Below are 27,163 nucleotides of genomic sequence, written 5' to 3'. Positions count from 1 at the left end.
ATTGAGGTGCGCATCTCCGTCTTTTTGTATTTGTGGCTATGTGACTAAAAATAAATACTAGAAAATTCATATATTAACATAAATTACATTTAAAATGATTTTTAAATGATTAAAATCAGATAATTATTAAGAAAGTTATGGAATTTTTAAGCTGCAGCATGGAATTAAGCTGCAGCATGTGTGAGGCGCTGCAAACGGCTTTTAATTTTTGGTAACGCATGAGTACTCTAACGCGTTACTTTAATGAATAGATAACGCTGTAACTTAACTGATTACTTTTAATTGATTGTAACGTTGTAACCTAATTAACTACTTTCCAAAGTAACTATACCCAACACTGATTGTATATATGTATATTTCTTCTGTACAGCACTTTGGTCAACTTTGGTTTTTGTAAAGTGCTTAACAAATAAAGTTGGTATGGTATGCTAAGAAAAATTGTCAACCGTAAAAAATCCAACTTGCAAATTGTTAACTCAGTTTAAAATTGTAAAATAAAGTTGAGTGGGCAAATTTTTGACTGCAATGTTGAGTTTACTTATAAAAACTATTTAACTGCAAGTGAACTATTATTTTGTCCAGTAAACAGAAACAATTAAGTTGAGAAAACGTAATATTTTGATTTTTAATTTCGACCGTTAAACTTTCTGTTGTTACGCATGCGCGGTCTGTTGTCGCGGTAACTAGCACGGGGTTTCCCTCTTCAACCACGCTGACGAAGGGACTCGGGAGTGGATTTCGCCTGTTAAGAGGTAAGTTTTCTTTTATTGTTGAAATTAAGATAAATAAAGTGTACTCCTAAACTAAAGTGCAATGTTGTGTTCCTGAAAAATAACTCATTTCTATAGCACGTTGTATATTCAAACAAGCTCAGACAGCGATATCAATCTTCATAGTTCAGCTGCTAACATTTGAAGGTCATAAAAAATACATGGTTAGAGTGTGTCAATTAAAACAATAACATAGAAGTGGATTTTGTGTTGTAGATAGTGTTAATTTTGTTCATAATGTTCGTCCTGTGTTTACTATAGGCCTACTGTGCTGTAACATTAAGTTATACACGACCAAGTGTTCAGGATATGTGTCTGAACCGTAATATAAGTTTGATTTAGTCTTCAAACGATTATAAAAATAAGATTATCTCCATAAAACGTTATTGTTCCACATTCTGTTCTTTTGTTTTATAGTGGCACGCTTTAAATATTTTACTTATTATTACGAAATATATTATTTCATTTTTATTAACGTAGCATATGTGTGGTATATGGTAGGGCTGGACCAAAATATTCGAATATTCGTTCCGTGGGTTGACATATACATATTTTTCCAGCGTTAATGCAGAGATTTTGCCAAGTCGGAAGTGCGCTTCACGCTCCCGCTCTATAGGTGGCGCAGAGAGACCAACATCCATAGCCAACAGCCACAAAACGCCACCAGTAGGAGATCACCTCGAACATAAAGCGCGCTTCCTGCTTTGGCATTCACGCTAACAGGGGCGGACTGGCCATCTGTGTGATCTGGAGAATCACAGAGCGGCCGGTACTCAGGACGGCCGGTGGGCCGGCCCACCACCCGCCACGCACGCAGTCAATACCAGTTTTTTTTCCCCCCACTAATCTGTTTCACACTCCAGTACTGTAGGTGGCAGTAATGCACCTTTAAGTTGGATGCCAGCTGCACTGGCCGTGGCCGCCACGTAAGGAGAAGAAGTGGTATGAGGAGGAAGAAAAACCGAGAAAAACCAACAGCAAAGCCGTTAGATAGAAGTAGACCATAGAAGCAGAGAAACAAACAAACAATATGCATAACGCGGCCGCGGGTAAAAAGCGGAAAGAAAAGGGTGGGGCTGAGAAGGCGAGAGAAAAAAAATTGCGGAATCTAGATAGTGAAGCAGCTAAATGTCACAAAATAACTGAACTATTTAGTTGCAGCACAGCCAGCAGCACCACCACCTCGCTGTTAAATATTAGTAGTGAAGAAGTGAGCCAGACAGCTATTCAGCAACATGCCACCACCAGTGATGAGGGACAAAAAGATGAGCTGGTTCCACAGGTAGATCCAGGGCAAGTAAGTATGGAACATGAGAGGAGAAAGAGAGTTACTTGCTAGGGATGATGTTAGGAAGTGATATGCAGGGTTTGCTACATTTTTAATGATTACAGAAGTTAAAACAGCTAAACTTCAACATTTTAGCTGTAAAATGCCACATGCAGTAGCTAATATTAAGAAATATGTTGTGATTTTACTTTAAAAAATGTTGGTAACGTTACAGTTAATGCTTACAAACTTTGAAGATTTTGAATACAGAAGTTACATTTGTAATGGTTTGTTTTCATTTAGATGTGGTATTATTATTTGTGCAGTAAGATTAATTACTGCATAAATTAATTAACATTATTAAGTAATAAATTAATTTTAAGACATCATGGAATAGATTGTATAATATGCTGTTATAATAGCATATTGTATAATCTATTCCATGCTATCTTGGAATAAAACCTGTTTTAAAAAAAATCTATTCCATCATTTGTTTATTCAGGTTGAGCTTAGACCGAGATCTGAGAAAGACACCCACTCCAGCTCAACTTTGAATTTTTTTAAGCGCCCCAAGTCAGACAGTCACAGCCTAGAGGGTTTTTTTTCATACCACCCTCAGAAGAAGACAAAATACCTGACAGTACAGAGAGTGTTTAAACACAAAGATGGCACAGAGAGAAAATGGCTTACATACTGTGAAGAGAACCATACCCTGTATTGTGCAGTATGTTTAGCATTTGCCAAACCAACTGAAACCAGTCCCTTCATAAGTGGAATGCAGGACTGGAACCATATCAGTCAAAGAGTTGAGGAACATGAAAGGACCAACATACACAGAGGTTGTGCTGAGGCATATTTTTTGAGGGCATCTAAATCAGATATAGCCAGCCTGCTACATGGTCCCCAAATTGTGGCTCACAGAGATCAAGTGAGGAAGAGACAGCAGGTGTTAGAAAGAGTAGTAGATGTGGTGAAGTTCATAGGAAAGAGAGGACTGAGCTACAGAGGACAGCAATCTGAGGCAGCGTACACTCTAGATGACCACAACATTGACCACGGCAACTTCCTAGAGCTCATCATTCTTCTAGGGAAATATGATGTATGTTTGAAGGAACATCTCACTGAGTGCATAGAAAAAAGTAAAAAGATGCACCAGTCACAGGCTAGGGGTTGCGGTGCTGCTGTAACATTTTTATCCAAAACCACTGTGAACACTGTAATTTCTACAGTGAAGTGTCTAATTCAGGAGACCATTGCAAAAGAGGTTGCTGAAAGTGCAGATAGATACAACCCAAGACATTACGTCCCATGAGCAATGCTCTGTAATTCTGAGATATGTTACAGATGCAATTCAGGAAAGGCTTCTTGCAGTGGTTAAGTGTGAGGCATCCACTGGTCAATACTTTGTCCAGATGCTGACAGATGTGATGGAGCGTTTTAATCTGGACATCAGTAACTGTGTCAGTAATGCTACAGATGGGGCATCAAACATGCAAGGCAAGTACAGAGGCTTCTCCACACTCCTGTCATCCAAAGCCCCAAACCAGGTACATGTTTGGTGCTATGCACATGTGCTGAACCTAGTTCTGGCTGACACAACTGAAATGGCCATATCCAGTGGGTCCCTCTTCTCCCTCATGAATGACATTGCTGTGTTCATTCGTGAATCGTATCAAAGAATGAATGTGTGGGAACAAAGAAGCCAGGATACTCGACACAGACGTCTCTCTACTATCGGAGAGACAAGGTGGTGGGCCAAAGATGTAGCCTTGAAGAGGATCTTTGGGTCATTTGGAAAACCAGACCAGGCTTTATACATTGATGTCCTCATGACACTCAGCGTCTTTCAAGGTCAGGCCAATTTAAAAACTGCAGTGCGTGTCAAAGCTAGAGGATTCTTAGAGGCTCTGATGAGGTATGACACAGTGTTAACTGCTCAGCTTTTCCTGCGGATATTTGAGGTCACAACACCGCTGTCAAAATACCTACAGTCAAGTGGACTAGATATCTTAACTGCACACAGGATGGTAATGGCAACTCAAGAAACCATGAAGAACATGGCAAGAGATTTTGAGTCAGTTAAGCAAGCTGCTGATACCTTTGTCCAGTGGGCAAATGCACAACTCATGGTGGAAGAGGACTGTGAGCTTGAATTGGAGGCAGAACTTCCACAGAAAAGGAAGAGGAAAAGGAAGATGATGGCTGGAGAAATGACAACAAGTGATGAGACTCTCACAGATGCAAACAGAGCCTATGAAGTTGAGGTCCATAACCAGATTATGGATACAATCACCGAGAGCATCCACAGGCGTTTTCTGACCCATGCTACACTCTATGCCAACTTGGCTCTTCTTGATACGAGAAACTTTGCTGAAGTGTCATCAGGTACTCTGCCTGATTCTGCATTTCAAGAACCTAGCAAATGCTTGCTCAGGTTTGACAGCAGAGCAACAGCTGTCAATTTGCAGTCTGAATTAAAGTGTCTGGCAGCTCAGTGGCCACGGCTTAAAATGTCTGCACTTGAAGAGTACAAAGTCAGGATGGTAGGGGGTTGCTGTGATGATGACGAAGAAGACACAGATGTACTAAACAAACAGTGCAAATCTTGTAAGGAATGCCCAGTCTGCTGCTATCAAATTCTGAAACGCTACAACCTCTTCACAGATGCCTATCATATCCTTGGCTGGGGATACAGGTACCTCCTTACTCTGCCTGTGACACAGGTAGCCTGTGAGAGAAGTTTCTCTGTTCTCAAACACATCAAAAGTCGAATAAGAAGCACACAGTCACAAGAACACCTGGAAGCATTCATGCTTATGTCCACAGAGAAAGACATCCGCATGTCCCTTAATAATGACTTGGTCATAGACAGAGTTGCAGAACAAAGCGACCTGTTGAAGAAAATCCTTATCCCCCAACATTGAGTAAAATTCCATTGCTGGATTGTTTTTTTAGGTGAGTATTCAACCTCCATTTATATGTGAGTATTCAAGTTAAACTGTATATTAAAACCTCTTTACTTTGTGATTTATCATATGACTCATACAGTACTATGTTGTGTGTTTCAGATACCTGTTTTGTATTGGTTCAGCCAGAGGGACTGCAGTGTGTTGAGACCTCCATTTACATGTGAGTATTCAAGTTAATCTAGAATAATATGCTTTTAACACAACATCTAGTCAACATCAGTGCTATTGCTATAATTTGGATGGGATAGTATCATGAGCCACAATTAAAGTCTTGTGACACTCATGCCAGGCGTTATTGTTGTTGTCGAGTTTCCGCACTCCGATTGCTTTGGGCCGGGCCTAGTCCAGGGCTGTTTTTTAGTCCCAGTCCGTCCCTGCACGCTAATAGTGTTGTAAATAACGTTCAGTTTCTTGCAATTTAAGTAGCCTACCCTTTACGTTGTCAGTAATTACTGTGCTGCTAATTTCTGATACGGGAATGTTTGTTTGTTAGAAAAATGTTAGGCTACCTTATTAAAAGTATCGCTCTTGTGTTTTGTTTCGCTAATGCTGTTCTCGCAGGACGCGTGACAGGCACGCAGCTTTCGGCTTGCGCTGATCTGTAGTATATCAAAAGTTTATTAATTCTAAACGTGTCACATGTCCATATTGCATGGAAAAAAGGCACTACACTCCCTTGGGTCCGCAGCAACACATCCGCCACATAATAAAACTGTAGACAGACAGACACACACACACATACACACACACACAGACACAGATTCCTGCCTTTATTAAAGAGAAAAATATGTTTAGGCCCTCCTTCCGAAGCTTCGAATATTTGATTTGATTTCTACTAGAGCTTCGAAGCTCAAAAAATGGTATTCGGAACAGCCCTAGTATATGGTAACACCCTTAGATTAAGGTCTCGTTCTTTAACATTAGTAAATGTATAAATGAACAATCATTTTTTACAGTATTTATTAATATTTAATATTAGTTAATAAAAAAACAGTTGTTCATTGTTTGTTCGTTAAAACTTTTGATTGTAATAATGTATTAGTAAATGTTGAAATGAACACTAAGATTAATAAATGCTGTACAAGTATTGTTCATTCTTAGGTAATTACCTTTAATGTTAATTTTGTAGAAATGTAACATTGCACATCTCTAACTAATTATTTTTCTTCTTTTTTTATAGATTTGGAATGCAGTGTAAGTTTTGCAAATTTGCCCACAGTAGCAGAGAGGTCCTTTTGAAACATTACAGATTTCACCATTATCAAGGACGATCCTGGCAGCAGCCTTGCTTGTATACTGACTGCATCTGCACTTTCAAAACTGTAGGTGCGTTAAAATCACATTTGTCAAGAGCACACAAACAGACTACTGCAGTTAAAGAGCACTTTAATTTTTCATGTGAGTTATGTGATTTTAAAGATGTTTGTCAACCATCTCAGTTTTTAAACCATATCAGAAATCATTTGAAGAAACACGACACAGTCAAATGTCCTTTCAAAGATTGTGAGCTGACAACCAATGTCCTTTCAACTTTTAGTAGCCACATAGCTCGTAAACACAAGTCTCAAGATTTTAAAGATTTCAGCTCTTCTGTTACATTTCAAACGGATGATTTGGAAAGCAATGAAGAATCCTGTTTGGAAGAGACTGGAGATCATATACCAAATCAACAGTCAAATGTTACAGATAGCACTGTTCCTTTAGCTCTTTCTGGACCTGAAACAAGCTCGTATTCAGAGCCTGTGGATTATACAAGGTTAGAGAGCAAACTTGCATCATTGATCCTTTATATGCAGACAATGTTGCATGTTTCAAAAAGTGCAACTCAGGACATATTAAGTTGGATGAGTGATATTGTTTCCTTATCTAGTTATGCAGCAAAACAATCGATCAGGGAAATTTTAAGAAAATACGAAAGCCACATTGATGATTAATTGGCAGAGGAGCTTTCTGATTTGATATCAGCAGAAGTGCTTAGAACAAATCCTGTTTTTACAGCCACTGCAAAGAAGGGTACACTCTCAACAGATTATCGAATAAATGCTTATTTTAAAGAACATTTTCAAGTAATTGATCCGGTGGAGTACCGTTATGATAGGCTACATCAAAATATCTTTGTGTATGCCTCAGTGTTGACAGTTCTTCAAGTGTTACTCAACAGAGCAGATGTCTTGGAAAGAGCTGTTTTTGTAGAGGATGAGTTACCAGGACAGTACACATCTACTCGTAGTGGGCTGTACTACAAAGCAAACCAACTTTTAGGTGTGCAAAGTGATTGCCTTTCAGTGGGTATCTACATTGATGATTTTGAGGTTTGCAATCCCCTGGGCACTTCGAAAAAGATTCACAAGATCACAGCTATTTATTGGGTGCTTCTAAATTTGCCTGCAAAATTCCGTTCTACACTTCCCTCAATACAACTGGCTCTACTTGGAAAGAGCAATTATGTAAAAAATTTGCCTTTCACAAATTCCACTCTTAAAAGACATGAAAGACCTGGAGCAGCAAGGTGTCTTTGTTGAAGCTCTGACTGCACATCTTAGGGGAACTGTGTTTTGTGTATGTGCTGACAATCTTGGGGCTTACGGTCTTGCTGGCTTTCAAGAAAGCTTTCAAGCAGAGACCCTGTGTAGATTTTGCCAAGTCAGCAAAGATGACATACAGAAACAAGATGCAAGTTTTTTTCAGCTTTGAACCGTTGAGCAGCACAACTCCATTACAGATGAACTGAGTGACCACCATGAGCTTCAGAGCAAACTTGGTGTAAAAAAAAGAATGTGTCCTCAGTAAGCACCTTTCTTTCTTTCACCCAATAACTGGATTCCCACCAGATGTCCTACATGACACATTGCAGGGAATTGTCCCATTTGAGTTATCAATTTGCTTGAAAGAACTCATCTCAAAGGGACATTTTACTCTTCTTACTCTGAACAACTGTATTAAATCCTTTCCTTACAAGGACTCAGACAGAGTGAACAGAGATAGTGGAGTTGGTAATATGAATACAGCAGATATAAACTAAGAGAAATTAAATTTACTCACCCTGTTTTTATGCTGCTTTTTACTCCAGGACACAGAGCCAGAAGACCAATACACAAAGGGGATGAAGATGGGGATCTTAAGTATCGTCAAAGACAATGTTGGCATCATCCATTCCAGCCCAAATGTAAGGTGTCTATCTGTTGTTCTTGAGGAGCTAGTTTTGCTGGATAATGTCCAAGACCTTCCCACTGCTGTTGTTCTCCTGTTTGGGTTGATTTACTGCCTGAACATGAACTATCCCAAAGAACTTAAATACACTTTTGAAACTATTCAAAACGTGTTTATTGGCCTTGACCCCCAGTGCTCACAAAGGGTCCAGTCATTCAAAAACAAAGTAATGTCTATGTAGCTGCAGTCAATAAGCAAGGCAGGCACTAATTTGTTCTTCCCGTTCAGAAAGGTTTGAGTTTGAATGTACAGTGAAATGTTGTTTTAACAGTTTGTTACTTGATTACTTTAGCAAGTTTGTTGCATGGATGTGTAAGACAACATTTTAAAATACCATGCAAGGTGTGTTGTAACTGTTTTATCAGCATTTTAAGCTTGATATTGTAGCACTTTAAGACAAATGTTTTTACTCCAGCACTTTAAAATAATTTGTGTTGTATAATGCCAGCACTTTAAAAGCATTGCAAGATTGGAGGACAGTAGAACTTTACATGTTGATGATTAGAGTAAAACTTTACATTAAAATTTCTGTACCTCATGCTGACAGAAAATGTGTTTTGCAAAGTTTGAATAAAAAATGTTTGTAATGTTGAAAGTCTTTGCATTGTATTTACAGTAATCCCTGCATTTGGATTCTTATAATGTCAGGGCCATATAATAATTTATTAAAAATTAAAAGTTGAGTTAACTTAAAAAAATAAAGCAACCAGCTGCAAAGCTTTTTTGAGTTTACTGAACTTCAGGAACTCTGTAGTTGTGCTTACTCGTTTCTCTGAGTTGGACTGGTAGTTGGATGAACTTCGACCACTGAAGTTGAGTAAACTCAAAAATGCTTTGCAGCTGGTTGCTTTTTTTTAAGTTTACTCGACTTTTTATTTTTTACAGTGAGCTAGGTAACAAATATAGGTTTGTTAGTTGTAACTGTAAGGGGATAAATGAACCAGTCAAACGTAGTAAGGTGTTACATCACCTGCTTCACTTAGGGGCACACATTGTTTATCTCCAAGAGACTCATCTTAAAATTAAAGACCATCAGTTATTAAAAAGAAGATGGGTTGGTCAAGTTTACCATTCCACATTTCAGGGCAAAGCCAGAGGCACAGCAATCCTTATACACAAATCAGTTCCCTTTGTATGTTCAGATGTAAAAACAGATCCAAATGGCAGATTTGTCATAGTTTCAGGGAGAATTGGTAACACTGCACTTCTATTGGTTAACATTTACGCCTGACTTTGATCATTCTTCTCTCAAACATAATTCTCCCTCAAAATCTGCTCGCGTTATTCAGTCTTGTATGGAGGAATTGGCTGTTTCTGACCCTTGGCGTTTTTTAAATCCGCGTAGTAAAGCATTTTCTTTCTTTTCACATGTTCATCACACATTCACACGTATTGATTATTTTTTAATATATAACAGACTTATTCCGTCAGTGGAATCATGTGAGTATAAGGCTATTGTAATATTGGACCATGCACCAGTTACCATGAATGTTTACTTTGAGGGGCTCGATGGCACACACCCATTGTGGCGATTCAATACCTATATGTTATCAGATCACAGATTTGTGGAATTTATCTGTAATCAAATAGATTTTTTTTATATTCACACATAGCAGTCCTGAGATATTTGCATCTCTTTTTTGGGAGGCTCTGAAAGCGTTTCTTAGGGGGGAAATTATTTCACATACTTTCCATAAAGTAAGCTTAAATAAAAAGAAGTGCTCTGACATAACACAGAAAATAACTCAATTAAATAATATATATGCTGTGACACCATCTTCAGACATTTATAAGGAACGTCAATTATTACAGGCTGAGTTTGATATTCTTTCAACAAGTTACGTGGAAAATTTACTGTTCAGAACTAGATCTAGGTATTATGAAGAGGGTGATAAAGCAGGTAGGTTGCTAGCTCTCCAATTGCGGCAGGAAACATCCTCCCATCTTATGCCCCAGATTAAAACATCTTCAGGTATAACGACAGATCCCATATTAATTAATAATCATTTTAGAGATTATTATACTTGTCTTTATGCATCTGAGCAAACTGCCAACCTCTCTGATTTTGACAATTTTTTTTGTTCCCTTAGTGTCCCTACAGTTGATTCTAATTTGGTTGACCATCTGGAATCACCTATTACTATGGAGGAACTTACCAATGCTGCTTCCTCTATGCAGGGTGGCAAATGTCCTGGGCCAGATGGGTACCCAGTTGAATTTTATAAGAAGTTTTTGAACAAATTGGGCCCTCTATTAATAGATATGTACAATGAATCATTTAAGTCATCCAAGCTCCCACAAACACTTAATCAAGCATCGATTTTCTTGATCTTAAAAAGAGATAAAGATCCTTTGGACTGCTCTTCCTACCGTCCTATTAGTTTGCTCAATGTTGACTTTAAACTTTTAACAAAATTATTGGCGGTACGTCTAGAATCTGTTTTACCTTCAATAATATCATCAGACCAGACAGGGTTTATTAAGGGTAGGCACTCATTTTTTAATATCAGGCGATTATGTAATGTTATTTATAATTCGTCTTCCCATTCTATCCCAGAAGCTGTCCTATCATTAGATGCTGAAAAGGCATTTGATCGGATAGAATGGGGATACCTTTTCTACACACTAAAGAAATTTGGTTTTGGGGAAAATTTTATTTCATGGGTTAAACTTTTGTATTCTACCCCACCCCCCAGGGTTCAGTTAGGACAAATAATACTTGCTCAGAATTCTTTAATCTTTACAGTTCCACGCGTCAAGGATGCCCACTAAGTCCACTCCTTTTTGCTATTGCCATCGAGCCTCTCTCCACCGCTTTAAAATCTGACCCATTAATAAGGTGTTACTAGACTAGGTATTGAACAAAAGGTATCATTATATGCAGATGATATTCTTCTTTATGAATTGCCCTTAAACAGTTTGCCACCGTTTGCCACTGAACCTGCATTAACTACGACAGTGGGGCCTCTGGCCTTAGTCAAACGGGTTGGCACGTATGGTCGGGTTGCGATGTTGACGTTTTCTCGTGGTCTTGTGAATATTATGCAACATAGACCCGTTTGCCACTGAACCTGCATTAACGACGACAGTGGGGCTTCAAGCATTAGTCAAATGGGTCGACAGGTTTCATTTTCTCTTAAAGTTTGGAAGGTGACCCTTAGTTACCATACATACCTTTGCATTGGGCCCCCAATTTGCAAAATCCTCAACTGCGGATAACATAATTATGCCACAATAGTTAGTCTGTCTGAAACTAAGCTGATTTAAACCACATCACTGTGTGATACTTGCATTACATGTGAACGGCCCCTACGCTAATATAATTTTGTTTTTCTCTCCCTGTCTCGTCCTCGACCACAAGGACAATGAGACAAACAGACCCAGTTCCGGTAAATGTGAAGGTCGTCAAACCTCTGATCTACTGGTCGTCCTTCAATGTGATGCCCAGCTGATGCCTGACCAACGATCACCGACAGAACCAGCTTAATCTCCGCTTAATCTCCTTATCCGTTTATATGTGTGTATATACATATATATCTCCCAAGGGTTTTTTCCTCCTAGGACTTTTTTTTATTTCCCTGGCTAAAAAGCCCGGGAGTTTTTTCTCCTCGGGGTTTTTTAACCCGGGGAGGCAGCCTTCTTGGGCTTAACTTAGCTTCCTCTTCTAGACGTTACATTAGTAATACGCTCGCTTATAATGTTGAGTCATAGTCGCAGCAAATTTATCTGCTTATGCTATCGTGTATTATGTTGTGCTATCTGTCGATTTTCTGTGCTTTTCACTGCTTCTATTAATGTAAAGCTGCTTTGAAACAATTAACTATTGTGTTTACCTTTTAAAATTTAATTTTGATAATTTACTGCTCCAGATACAGAAGGACTTTGAGCGATGGTCTGTCCTCCCCCTGTCCCTACCTGGCAGAATTAACTCTGTAAAAATGAATACCCTTCCAAAGTTTATGTATTTGTTCCAGTATATTCCCATTTTTCTTTCCCAATCCTTTTTTCAAAAACTAGATAGGTTAGTTTCAGAGTTTATTTGGAATAAAAAGACTGCTAGGATTAATAAAACGCTTCTTCAGCGGCCAAAATCTTTGGGCGGTATGGGCTTACCCAACTTTAGAAACTACTACTGGGCTGCCAATCTCAGAGTTTTTCAATATTGGTTAATACTTCATCGTATTCATTGGACTAAGGTCAAACTTTCCAAAATTGACCGGAATGTTGATCCTATTTGACTGTGACCAGGTTTACCAGACTCCTGCAACCCTGGCACATATGTTTTGGCTCTGCCCAACTCTGAATGGATACTGGTCCGAAATATTTGCAACAATGTCTCAAGTAATTGGTACAGAAATTAAACCTGTTTGGTATACTTCCCTTGCCGGTGCAATGCTCAAGGTACAATGCAGATTTTGCGGCTTTTGTGTCTCTCCTGCATCTGCTGCACCTACTCATTCCTTGTGGATTAACGACGTTTTTCACTTTGTTAAACTGGAAAGAATTAGATATTCATTGAGGGGTTCTATCAAGAACTTTTATAAAATTTGGGGTTCTCTCCTCAAATATATGGAAACATATACTCCCTGCACCCTGTAGATAGCTAATTGTTACATTCTTCTGTAATGTGTGACTGCTTCTGTAATACGTGTTTTGTTTGTTGTTTAAGCAATTGTTTTGGTTGGCACAAGTCCCTCTTTTTTCTTTATTTCTTGGGTGGGGTGGGGGTGTTTCATATTTTGTAATTTGTGGAAACTCTATAAATAAAGTGAAGAAAAAAATTTGGTAATAAAAACGTATTAGTATTGAAATTGTTTTTTTTTTTGTATTAAAACCTTTGGTTCTCTTTAAAAGTAATTTTCTTTCAGCCATGGGAGTAAATTTATAAAAAAAAATGTTCAATAGAATGTAAATACACACACACACACACACACACACACACACACATTCTATTGAAATATTTTCTATTAATTTCACAAGTAAAAGTACTGTTTGGCCATCGTAAAAATGAACACAGGGTTATTGTTTGGTTGGCCAGCGAGAGTTTTACTTTTGCGCAGTAAAAAGCTCAAAAGAAGATCGTTGTCTATTGTTGTCTGGACTCTTATTTGTGTTTTTGTAATCATTATATTAGAAACACAACAATGGACAAGCGTGATCAACTTATCAATGTTTGTTTACAGCAGCCGCCATTAAGTTACTCCCTCACGTGTTGATCATGAAAGCAGTACGTGTGCACATGCGAGTGATCCTGTGTTTAATAAACTTGCTGTGCGGAGATATACCTTTAGACGCAACTAAATAAAGATTGTACTGTTTGCAATCGCGTATTTTATAAGAATACCAAAAAGCGCGTCGAATTTCCTGACTCGAGTGTTTGTGTATGTGCGTGCCCGTTGCGTCGTCTGTACTGTTTGACAGAAGGACAAAGAAAACACTCGTGTCTGGAGATAGTGACACACATACGCAAGTAAATAAGGATTTAGATGTCATGTTTTGTGCATTCGGATGAAACAGCAAGGAATGGAGAGACTGGATTGTGGATTGCGTATCCATTGACTGCAGGAGGCACGAGTTATGCATGTGGATGTCTTTGCTCGTTCACTTCAATGGCGCGGGGGTGTGGCGATCTCATCTTATTACAGATAAACAGGTTACAGGATAAAGCAGACATCATTTAAAAGCAGACATTCCAAGCATGTGTAGACATTTATATTTTGCTTCTATGACAAGTATTCGTTGAGTTACAGTTCATTTTTCTGCAAACCTCTACAAATTAGTGGATTACTCAGTAAAAATTAATTCATGCATTTAATATTTTGCCTTTCTTAATATCAGCATTTCTCCAGAAAAACAATAATCATATACAAAATTTAAGCTGATATGTCTGTTGAGTTGACACAGAATGACCCATTAGATTTTAACAGTTTTTATTTATTTTGGATGCCTTTAGTAACAACATAATTCCTGTACTTACAGCGGGGAAAATTAGTATTTGACACATCAGCATTTTTATCAGTAAGGGGATTTTTTAAGTGGGCTATTGACACAAAATTTCCACCAGATGTAGTCATCAAGCCAAATATTGAATTCATAGAAAGAAATCAGAACATTTAAGTATACAAGTTGAGTCATAACAAATAAAGTGAAATGACACAGGGAATAACTATTGAACACACTTTATTTAATACTTTGTAGAAAAGCCTTTGTTGGTGATTATAGCTTCTAGATGCCTCTGTCACGACTGGATACAGGAGTCAGGACGCAAACGCAGAGTTCACACGAAAAGGATAACATATGTTTATAAAACAGGAAACAAAACACGAGTAGCATACAACGAGCAGGTAAGTCAAACAGGAACATTCAATACATGACACAGGAACAGACAGGGAAGTAATGACAATGATCTGGCAGTGAGTATGGCAGAGACAGAGGTATAAATAAATCAGGTGAAACTAGGTAAGGAATCAGTGAGTAAGTGTCCAGGTGATGGTAATCGGAACAGACACAAAACATGACACGGACTAACCGTGACATTACCCTCCCCCTAAAGAGTGGCTTCCAGACACGACAACCCAAACATAAATATAAAAGTCTGGGAGGGTGAGTCTGGGGGGAGGGCCGGAGGGCTTGGAGACCACAGCGGAACCGGCGGAAGCCAGGGCGAAGCCGGCAGGAAGCCGGAGTGTAGCCGACAGGGCAGGAAGGCAGGGCAAAACCAGCAGGGCAGGGAGCCGGGGCAAACCCGGCAGGGCAGGAAGCTGGAACAAAGCCGGAAAAACCGGAGCGGCCATCTCGGGGACCGTCCCAGATGACCTGACTCTCCTGGGAACCGACGAGTATCCGTTTATCCTGGGAGTCGACTCCCACCATCTCAGGGAAATGGGGTCACACACGGTAGCGACTACCCCAGAGAAATAATCTAGCGTGGCGTCCGTTCCAAGCCCCGAATCGAGCACGGCGGTGGACCTCCAAGGAACCAGACCAGACGACTGGTCAATACATGACCAGTTTATTATACATGAATTTATTATGACTCAACTTGTATACCCAAATGTTCCGATTTCTTTGTATGAATTCAATATTTGGCTTGATGGCTACATCTGGTGGACATTTTGTGTCAATAGCCCACTTAGAAATTCCCTTACTGATAAAAATTCTGATGTGTCAAATACGTATTTTCCCCACTGTATTATTAAATGTTTTTCTGTAGTTTTTATGAGTTTACTATTTTTCTAAAATGTGGGAAAAAGATAAACAATAAGTGGTCCTAAACTTTTGAATGACATATATAATAGTATAAAAGTTAGTATAATAGTTACCTGAAGGTCTACATTAATGCGATGTTGCAGTAATAATAATTCTCTGGTCTTCTGGAGTTCTAGAACTGTCTCTGCATATGATGCCTGTATGGCAGTCAAATCCTCAGATGAATCTTCTAACCTCCTATCAGTTCTCAAGAAGTGCATAACACCTTGAGTGTCGTTCTGCATTCTAAAGACCTAAGAGGTATTACAATAATAGAGATGGAATAAAAAAATACTTAAAAATCTGTTTTGTTTAAAATAAATTACCTTACCTTAATCTGCAGTAGAGTTTCACTCAGATCTTCTACACTCATTTCAAACTCCTGATAGTCAAAAAAAGAAGAAAAGAACTTGAACTGGATTGTACATCTGAGCCGATCTTGATCGCAAGAAACTATTGAATCAATGTTGATGTACTGACTTAATAGTTAATATTACTGACATCACTAAACATCACTTTTGCATGTACAATTAATGAAAAAATGTCTAAAGATTTAAAAACAACATCATGGTGATTAGTGTTTGCATTAGTTTAGGCATTTAATTTTCTTCAACCATTGTAATACTGTGTTAAAATATAACTGTTATGGCAAAAGAGACTTAGAAACAATGGGATCAGGTAATGGTGTTATTGTTGTAAAGTTTATTAAATCACTGATTAAATCACATGAGTGTATTGTGTTATTACTGTGTAAATATTGTCTGTGCTTCTAGAGGTGGGTACAGTAGTACAAAACTCATTCATGACTCACAGTATGCAAAGCGGTTGATCTGTTTATCTAAATTTTATTAATGATCACCATTGTTGAGGTTTGTATGAGGGGTGTTGTCTTATTGTGTCAGTAAAGTTATGAGTTTGTTTTACTCATATATCTGGTACTCATATATTTGATAAGCACAACTATTTATACCAACCATAAACAACTCAATCTCATTGTTTATAGTTTACACATCACAATACACAATACACATCACAATACACAAAAGCAATAAATTTAATCTTGAGACAGATTAAGAGGTTTTGTAAATGTATGAAAGAAATAAACTGGTTTATAAAAGAGTAAATGGTAATGGTGTTTGTACGAAGGAGGATTAGGGCCAAGCTAAAATAAAAAAAATAAAACCATCTTGAGATTAAAGTCATTAAAATGCGAGAATAAAGTAATTATTTAATGAGAAAAGAATCAGAATAAATATTATTTCAGAATAAAGTCGTTATTTAACGAGAATAAAGTTGTTATTTAACAAGAATAAGTTGTTATTTAACGAGAATAAAGTTGTTATTTAACGAGAATAAGTTGTTATTTAACGAGAATAAAGTTGTTATTTAACAAGAATAAAGTCATTATTTAACGAGAATAAAGTCCTAAAATTTTGAAAATGAAGTCCATATATTCAGTTTAGGCTTATTCTTTACGTTGTTTACTGCATTAAGACTAATTTACTACACACAATATATTAATAAGCATGTACAGTCAAGCAGAAAAGCCCAGAATGTACTCTATTCATTGAAGGAAACAAACGTGTCCTTTAGCGGTTTGTGTTCTTATTCTGGGATCTTCTGCTTGCTGTACACAGAATGTTTTTATTAATAATATGTTTGCTGTTTTAATATTACTGTGTAGATGCATTAAGCCACATTCACATGTTGTCTTTCAGGGTTTTATAAGGGTCTGCACATAACGTAAAGCTTTTATATTGTTGCTTTCATAAGAACACGCCTAAAGTGAAACGTAGCCTACTCGTTGCTGTCATGACTTCTGGGTGATCGATGGTTGTGTGTGGGATATGTGTTTGTTTATTTACCTGTGGTGATGGTTCCTCATGTGTTCACTAGCCCGCCCGCTCATTACGGTATTTGTTCACTGGTGGTGTCTTGTTTACATTTCCCTTTCTATTGCACGCCGTTTTGTCTCTCGTTGCGCGCTCATTGTTTTGCTGCCTTGCCTTGTCCTGTCAGAAGTTTCTGTGCTTTCTCTCTAGTTTACCCCAGGTTTGGGTTTCGGCATCCGGAGGCTCGTCTTTGCCCGGAGTTCACTCGCCTGTGGATTTATGAACTTTATTGAACGCTGACTGTTTCCTGGTACAGCTGGTTCGCTTCGTTATTAGGCGTACACCAGCTGCTTCCGGGTTTCATCGGCTAACACCTTCATCCGTGAGTGGATATCTCCAGGTTTTGAACATTGTGGATTATATGAACTTGAACTCTATTGAACTCTGATTGTTTCTCGGTACAGCTGGTTAGCTTCGTTATTAGGCGGTACACCAGCTGCTTCCGGGTTTCATCGGCTACATCTGCATCTGCAGTCGATATATCTCCAGTCTATGTTCATATTGGATTTAACATCTTCCATCTCCGCCTTTCACCCACCTTCAGTCGAGCGTGATTCATACCCTCTGTTGCGTGTGGTGATTGTGCTGGTTGTCATCGGCTGTGAGCGGGGGTGGCGCTCCATTCAAGATCAGAACTGGACTATTAACCCTCTGGGGTCTAAGGGGTTTTTATGGACCTGGGGAAGTTTTGACATGCACTGACATTTGTGCTTTTTTCAGTTGCTTAAAAACATATATATGGCAAAAGTCTCATAACGCTGAGTTCAGCACAAACTGGGCTACAATATTATATGATCAACATGTATGTACATGTTTGTATTTTTGAGAGAAAAATGTTTATGCGTGGTTTTTGAAAAAGCTAAATTTTTAAGTCACTGATACAAGCCCACAAAACTTATTCTAAACATGTTTTCCCAAGACTTTCCAAAACAGGATCTAGTAGTCTAGAGTTTTTTCTTCAAAATGATGTGAAAATCATCTGGCCTGCTCATTCACATGAAACAATATATTGATTTACAATTTCTAAGACACATTTGCTTGGGAAAGGCAGTATGCGTGGAGGCGTGAAAGCTCCTGAATAATCAGTGATTGACTGCTGAGGAACAAAACAGTTGCATAATGAGCCGCATAATGAGCCACATAATGAGCCTTGTAGGAATGTTCAACAGGAATGTAACTCTCCCTGTAGTAAAACCATGATAAGGTGTACTTGGGAATTTATAACAGAAAAATTATGTATATATATATATATATATATATATATATATATATATATATTAGGGCTGTCAAAGTTAACGCGTTAATAACGCGTTAACGCAAATTCATTTTAACGCCACTAATTTTATTAACGGAGATTAACGCAACGCGCAATTTCTGTTTAACCCTTGGTCCAGCCCATAGTTGAATGAACAGAGACGCAGACAAATGTGAACCTGTCTAAATGAGTCGAAAGTTTTCATAGAAATAAGAACATTAAGCAAATCGTCTACCAAATCCAATGCTCGAAATGCTCGTTGGACATCTGATATGATCTTTATTTATACGTCTGAGAGGTGTAACGTTACCGTCCTCCTAATGCTTAATCTAATACAAAAATGCGTCTCAATTCATTTTGGTTTCGCTTTTATGCATGACTTAGAAAATAGACTGCAGGACTTGCTTGATGTTAAAAGAGTCATTAAGAGAGATAAAGTTCCGTACCTGATTAATGTTAAAGAGTTATTAAGAGCGACAAGACTCAAAAGCGATCCCCTCACGCTGACTGACTGATATCTGAAGCGCGTGAACACAGACGCGCGAGTGCGCGACCCGGATATATAGACATCTACACAAAATTACAGTTTTACAAATATCTGTTTTGATAAGAATTCACGCAGGTAGGCTCTATAATCTGTTATGTTTTAAGTAAATGTTTGGTTAACTGTTGGGTAAAACTATCTGATGTGTAACATTATATTAGATCACTTAGATTTTAAGCAGTCTGTCTCAATGTCAATCAAACAAAAGGAAAAAAAGTTGAACATACATTGATGATGTTTTTGCTTTGTGTGTGCTAAATCTATTAGTTTTACCAGTGATTTTAAGGTATTGATGTGGTAATATAATGTATGGATGTGGAAATTTTTGTGGTAATTTGACTCTTTCAACTTCAAACACGTGTAGTTCTGTCATATTTTGTTATATTTCAACAAATCATGCATTGTTCTATGTTTTAATAGAGAATGTCAAAATATGAACAACTATTTTTTTTTAAATTTGCTAATTCCGACTCAACTTGCCAGCACAGGTCACAAATGATGCAGCAGCAAACAAAAATGGAGAAAGAAAAATCTTCTGAAAGGAAAATTCATATACAAAACAATGGCTGGGGATTCTGTTAAAATGTAAACAGGCTGTTGTTAACATACATTTGCATAAAGCATCTATATATGTATATATGATTAGAATATTAAAAACCTGAAAAGTGTTAAATTAGGGTAAATTTAGAATGGATAAAAATGTGCGATTAATTTGCGATTAATCGCAGTTAACTCATGAAATCATGCGATTAATCTAGATTAATTTTTTTAATCTATTGACAGCCCTAATATATATATATATATATATATATATATATATATATATATATATATATATATATATATATATATATATATATATATATATATATATATATATAATGTGTGTTAGCGGGAGCCACACACGGCGACACCTCCTACCTTTGACGGCGATCCCAACACCTGCCGGGCCTTTCTGCAGCAGTGCTCTCTCGTCTTTGCTCTCCAGCCTCGTCGCTTTGCATCATCTACTTCCAAGGTGGCTTATGTCCTGACGTTACTCACCGGGAGAGCTAGAGAGTGGGGAATGGCTGCATGGGGGGGCCAAGGCTCCATTTACGACTTCGTTTGAGGCTCTTGAGGAGGAGATGTTGAGCCTATTTGATCGTTCACTCAAGGGAGACATGGCTGCGGCGGAACTGGTGAGATTACGGCAGCGTAATGCCTCTGTTACTGACTATGCTATTAAGTTTAAGACGCTTGCCATTAGTTGCAACTGGAACGATGCCGCACTGAGAGCTCAATTTCTCGATGGTCTTACACCTGCCATTCAAGACGAGGTTGCGGTTCGGGAGCCACCCACGTCACTGGAGGCTGCCATTGACCTGCCTTTGAGGGTTGAGACCCGCCACCGCCAAAGAGATCTTCGCTGGTCTTTTCGTCATCTGTCATCAGAACCAGAGGAGTCTGCTTCAGTTATGCCCACCGAGGAACCCATGCAACTTGGCAAGTTCCGCATCACTGCTGGTGAGAGAAATCGTCGCCTGTCTAATGGTCTGTGTCTTTATTGTGGAAAGTCAGGGCACATGGCGGCTACATGTCCGGTAAAAGGGTTCCGCCCGCCGATGAGTTTGGGAGTTTCGGTGGGCGTATCGTCATTTAAATCTCCCGTAAGCAGCACCACTTTACCTCTCATAATAAATCATAACCATTCTTTCCATTCGCAGGCGCTGTTGGATTCCGGTGCGGAGGCTTGCCTCTTGGATGCTGGGTTGGCCAAGTCCTGGGGTATTCCATTTATCCCTCTTTCCTCTCCTCTTTCTGCTTGGACATTGAAGGGTCAGCATATGGCTGTGATCACGCATCGGACACCCCCTGTGAGTTTGTTTGTTTCTGGCAATCATTGTGGGGAGATTGAATTTTTCCTGTTAGAGGATTCACAGTCGCCAGTCATTTTAGGTCATGACTGGCTATCCAAACATAATCCTCACGTTGATTGGCAGAACAATGTTGTGTTGTCGTGGAAGTCTTCGTGTTATGTTTCTTGTCTTGGTCCTGCTCCTTCTCCTGTCTCTTGTTCTGTTTCTCAGGTTCCGGCTGTCGATCTCTCGGGAGTCCCGGCGGTTAAACCCAGCAGAGCGAAATTACTCCCATTGGGTGAGTGGCGTCACTGGTTGGAGGGAACCTCGTAAACCCTTTCTGGTCTGGACGGACCAGAAGACTAACATCTAGACAGGCTCGTTGGGCACTTTTCTTTGATCGTTTTAACTTCACCCTCTCGTACCGGTCTGGCTCAAAGAATACGAAACCTGACGCTCTCTCCCGTCTGTTCGAGAAGTCTGTCAGATAGGGGTCCTCAGTTCGTCTCTCGTTCTTGGCAGGAGTTTTGTAGACAGATTGGTGCCACGGCCAGCTTGTCTTCTGGTTATCACCCGCAGACCAATGGGCAATGTGAACGGGCTAATCAGGATCTCGGTCGAACGCTTCGCTGTCTGTCGTCACAATATCCAAATTCCTGGTGCGAGCAGCTTCCGTGGGTTAAGTATTCTCATAATTCTCTTCCCGTTGCGTCTACTAATATGTCCCCGCTTGAACTATCCATCGGTTATCAACCTCCCCTTTTTCCATCACAGGAGCCCGAGGCAGCGATTCCATCTGCGTAAGCTTTCGTACGCAGGTGCAAATGCACTTGGAGGAGAGCTAAATCTCTTTTATTATCTAATTCCAGACGAACCAAAGCTGCGGCTGACCGTCATCGGCGACCTCCACCCCGTTACGTTTGTGGTCAAAAGGTATGGCTTTTTACCAAGGATCTGTCTCTCCGTGAGCCTTCTCGTAAGCTGGCTCCGCGATTCATTGGGCCATACAGTATTTCTAAGGTCATTAATCCGGTGATGGTAAAGCTTAAGTTACCCCTTTCTCTTGGTCGGGTTCACCCTGTTTTTCATGTATCCAAGGTTAAACCTGTGATATTTGCTCATAATAATCCTCCCATCTCTGCACCTAAACCCCCCGCCCCTCGTCTAGTGGATGGTGCCCCTGTCTATACAGTTAAGAGGTTACTAGACTCTCGCCGCAGGGGCAGAGGTTTTCAGTATCTAGTGGATTGGGAAGGATACGGCCCAGATGAGAGGTACTGGGTTCCGGCTCGGGATATACTGGATCCTGGTCTGATCGAGGACCTCCGTCGGGGATCAGGGTGAGTCTCCCGGTCCGTCTGGTGCCGGTCTTGGGGGGGGGCTACTGTCATGACTTCTGGGTGATTGATGGTTGTGTGTGGGATATGTGTTTGTTTATTTACCTGTGGTGACGGTTCCTCATGTGTTCACTAGCCCGCCCTAACCCTAACCCTAACTTTCATTTAGGTGCACCTCCATGTGCGTACTTTACCCTACCCAATTAACAAAACCCATTATTCATCACGATATTCTGTTCACTGCATGCCTGTTTTATTAAGGTTTGCACCGAATTTTGTTCATTCACATGATCTCCCCCCATATTGCCTTTTATATGAGGGAGATTCCTTAAATTGCCTTTCTAAGCGCATCTCCCTCATATTGATTTATTAATAAGACAGGTATAATTTGGTATCGGCGTTGGAAATCGTTCACATCACTCCAAACACGTTAATGTAAATATATGACATTATTATCAAAATATTACATCTTTATTCTTGTTAAATAACGACTTTATTCTTGTTAAATAATGACTTTATTCTCGCATTTTAATGACTTTAATCTCGAGATGGTTTTATTTTTTATTTTAGCTTGGTCCTAGTCCTCCTTTGTACGTTTGTGTTTAATTCTATTTATTCTTTGCAATTAACATTGATGGATTAACATTTTTTTATTGATTTAATGGTGGCTTGCTATGAGGGCAGTTTCTCTTAAATAAGTAAATCATGTGTGCATAAAACAGAAAATATTACTTTTGTAATAGAGTCCAGTTTCTCTTGTAAAGTTGTGACTTCTTGTCTGTATTGTAGGACCTCTCGTTCCAAGCAGTCATGTTTGTGTCTGTAGGACATAACCACATCTATAGAACACATATATTATATAAATTCCAGTTCAACTGAAATTAATTTCTTATAGCACTTTTCACAATTTTGCATTGTAGCAAAGCAGATTTACAGTGAATACAGAGTAGAAAAGTCAAATATATACATCAACAACTTAAATAAATAGGATACATTACATCACAGCTGTTTACTTGTAAAAAATCTCTAGAGAACATGGAGAGTTGTAACAATGTTTTCAACAGGAAGTTTTATTTTTTTCCTAGAATGTTCTCTAAAAAATATATTTTAAGTGATGCAGCTAACAGAGGACAACATGTAAAAGTGCCTTAAAAGTTTTTGCAATAATGTTAGTATAGCGTTTAATCAATATTCTCCCAACAATTTTGCCTTTAAACTTACGAAGAGTTCAGTGTTTGCTTTTGCTATTAGCATTATCATTTCTAACATATTGTTTGAGAACATTCTGGAAACAAAAGTAAATTTCCTGCTGAAATATTTTATAACTAAATGTATGTTTTGTTTTGAATGTAATTAAAGTGTAGATTGCAATAAAAAGAAAGGATATAATTTGTTGAAAAGAAAAACTGTGTACAGAGGCTACATTTTTTCCAGATGTCTTGTTAGTGTGGTAGGTACATGTCAGTAATTGGGTAGTTTTCTTTTGGTGGTTCTTTATACCAAGATTCAAAACTACTGCAAAACTATACCTCTGTCTCGTTCCTTTTCCTTTAGATGTTCTTCATTCTCTTGTTCCAGTTTTTCTTTATCCTTTTTCAGCATTTTTGTATCTGTCCTCTCTTCTTGCAGTCTTCCTTCAAGTCTTTCTTTATCCTCTGTCCACCAGTCCTCTCTTGATGATCACCTTATTATTCTCTCATTATCATCATGTGGTTGTTGATGGTTCTGATTAGACATTGTGCTAAGTTGGAAACAGATGCAATAAAGTGTGCATGCCTTAAATTACAGAAATCATGCAGTGTTTTCATTTGCACAATGGTTACAATGCTTACAAGACAAGCTTACAACCCAAGTCTCTTAAATTTTGACAAAATTTTAGCATCCTACATCCTCAACTTCTCATCCTCAACATCCTCAACCAGTGAAATACTAACCTCTCCAGAAGTGAATCATAGCTCTTCTTCAATAGGTCCCTTTCTTCCTCCAGGTCTAAAACCCTCTCCTGAAGCTGAGATGTTAGTATAAGATGACAAATTTTAGTATAAGATGGCAAACGGAAACACTGGAGAGTTGCAACAGTAATAACTGAACATGAGCAGTACCTCTTTCAAAGTTTGCAATGAAAGTGTAGCAGTATTGAGGTGGCTTTCCAGTGTTAACACTCTTTGCCTCTCCTGTTTCAACTGTTCTGTAAGTTCCTCCACCTTTCCAAGCAATGCTCCCTGACTCTCTTTTAAAGATTTTTGTTCCTGTTTTGGACAATACAAGCCAGAAATGAACAAAATGTCCTAAGAAAAGATCAGCTTAAAGGGACACACAATTTGTTTTTGAAAATATGCTCATTTTCCAGCTTCCCTAGAGTTAAATATTTGATTTTTACAGTTTTGGAGTCCATTCAGCCAATCTCTCTGGCGGTACCACTTTTAGCATAGCTTAGCATAAACCATTGAATCTAATTAGACCATTAGCATCTCGCCCAAAAATGACCAAAGAGTTTCGATATTTTTCCCATTTAAAACTTGACTCTTCTGTAGTTACATCGTGTACTAAGACTGACGGAAAATAAAAAAAAGTGATTTTCTAGGCTGATATGGCTAGGAACCATACTTTCATTCCGGCGGAATAATTCAATTCAATTCAATTCAATTTTATTTATATAGCGCTTTTCACAATACTCAATTGTTTCAAAGCAGCTTTACATTAATAGAAGCAGTAAAAGCACAGAAAAATGACAGATAGCACAACATAATACACAATAGCATAAGCTGTCAAATTTGCTGAGGCTATGACTCGACATTATGAACGAGCGTATTACTAATGTAACGTCTAGGAGAAGAAGCTAAATTAAGCCCAAGCAGGCTACCTCCCCGGGGTAAAAAACCCCCTAGGAGAAAAAAAACAAAAACCCCGGGTTGTTGAGCCGAGGAAAAAAAAATAAAAAGTCCTAGGAGGGAAAAACCCTTGGGAGATATATATGTATATAAACACATATAAACGGATAAGGAGATTAAGCGGGGATTAAGCGGGGTTTAAGCGGGTTCTGCCGGTGGTCGTTGGTCAGGCATCAGCTGGGCATCACAGTGATGGACGACCAGTAGATCAGAGGTGAGTCGACTTTCACATCTACCGGAACTGGGTCTGTTTGTCCCATTGTCCTCAGGGTCGAGGACAGGACAGGGAGAGAAAAACAAAATCATATTAGCGTAGGGGCCGTTCACATGTAATGCAAGTGTCACACAGTGATGTGGTTTAATCAGCTTAGTTTCAGACAGACTAACTATTGCGGCATAATTATATTATCCACAGTTGAGGATTTTGCAAATTGGGGGCCCACTGCGACGGTATATATGGTAACTAAGGGTCACCTTCTGATTTTTAAGAGAAAGAGAAAATGAAACCGGTCGACCCGTTTGACTAAGGCCTGTAGCCCCACTGTCGTCGTTAATGCAGGTTCAGTGGCAAACGGGTCTATATTGCATGCTATTTACAAGATCATGAGAAAACGCCAACATCGCAACCTGACCATACGTGCCAACCCGTTTGACTAAGGCTGGAGGCCCCACTGTCGTCGTTAATGCAGGTTCAGTGGCAAACGGGTCTGTATGGCATACTATTCACAAGACACAAAAAAGCGCCAAAATCGCAACCCGACCATACGTGCCAACCCGTTTGACTAAGGCTGGAAGCCCCACTGTCGTCGTTAATGCAGGTTCAGTGGCAAACGGGTCTGTATGGCATAGTATTCGCAATATAAAGAAAGCGCCAAAAAGCCCAACCCAACCATACGTGCCAACCCGTTTGACTAAGGCTGGAAGCCCCACTGTCGTCGTTAATGCAGGTTCAGTGGCAAACGGGTCTGTATGGCATAGTATTCGCAATATAAAGAAAGCGCCAAAAGCCCAACCCAACCGTACGTGCCAACCCGTTTGACTAAGGCCGGATGCCCCACTGTCGTCGTTAATGCAGGTTCAGTGGCAAACGGGTTTGTATGGCATACTATTCACAAGAACACGAAAGTTCCAAAATCGCAATCCGACTATACGTTAAGATAAGGTTTTTATTTATTTATTTGGTTGGTCTGTTTTATGACCGCGAGTGCTTTGTTCCGTACAGATAACTATTTCGAGTTAAGTACTTTTACTAGACAAATTATGCGAATGCTTTGTTGAAGAGAAAAGTTTTAAGTCTAGATTTAAAATTATCGACTGTGTCTGATTCTCGGACATCGGTTGGTAAATCATTCCAGAGCTTAGGGGCCAAGTAGGAAAATGACCTTCCACTTTTAGACACTTTTGATAGTCTAGGGATAATCAAGAGACCAGAATTTTGTGACCGTAGTGTGCGTGATGGATTGTATTCTGATAGTAATTCTCTAAGGTATGAGGGTGCTAGGCCATTTAAAGCTTTGTAGGTGAGTAGTGATATTTTAAATTGTATGCGATATTTAACTGGTAGCCAGTGTAAAGATGCCAGAATTGGGCTTATGTGGTCGTACTTTTTAGATCGAGTAAGTACCCTTGCGGAAGCGTTTTGAACTAGCTGAAGCTTGTTTACTTGATTTGCATGGCATCCCCCGAGTAGCGAGTTACAATAGTCTATTCTAGAGGTCATAAAAGCATGGATAAGCTTCTCTGCGTCAGATGTAGACAGTATATGGCGTATTTTCGAGATATTTCTAAGGTGGAAGAAAGCTGTACGGCAGACGTTGGCGATATGACTATCGAAGGATAAGTTGCTGTCGAACATCACACCTAAGTTCCTTACCGTGGAAGATGGCACCACAGTGCAGCCATCTATGTGCAACGTGTAATCTGACATATTATGTTTGTAGCG

General features: G+C 39.1%; 1 protein-coding gene across 1 annotated transcript in view; it reads right to left on the bottom strand.

The window, feature by feature from the left end:
• The window catches only part of rpgrip1 (RPGR interacting protein 1), an 80,872-nt gene that overhangs the window by 38,998 nt on the left and 14,711 nt on the right, over positions 1-27,163 (bottom strand). The window contains 6 exon segments of the mRNA XM_055182177.2: positions 15,539-15,718; positions 15,796-15,846; positions 23,063-23,169; positions 23,860-24,071; positions 24,265-24,338; positions 24,433-24,579. Of these exon segments, the coding sequence (XP_055038152.2) occupies positions 15,539-15,718; positions 15,796-15,846; positions 23,063-23,169; positions 23,860-24,071; positions 24,265-24,338; positions 24,433-24,579 (771 nt within the window).

This window comes from Misgurnus anguillicaudatus, chromosome 25 (genome assembly GCF_027580225.2).
Source record: "Misgurnus anguillicaudatus chromosome 25, ASM2758022v2, whole genome shotgun sequence".
Taxonomy (NCBI): domain Eukaryota; kingdom Metazoa; phylum Chordata; class Actinopteri; order Cypriniformes; family Cobitidae; genus Misgurnus; species Misgurnus anguillicaudatus.
The sequence above is the reverse complement of the archived record's forward strand: the minus strand, read 5'-3'. Positions and strand labels throughout refer to the sequence as shown.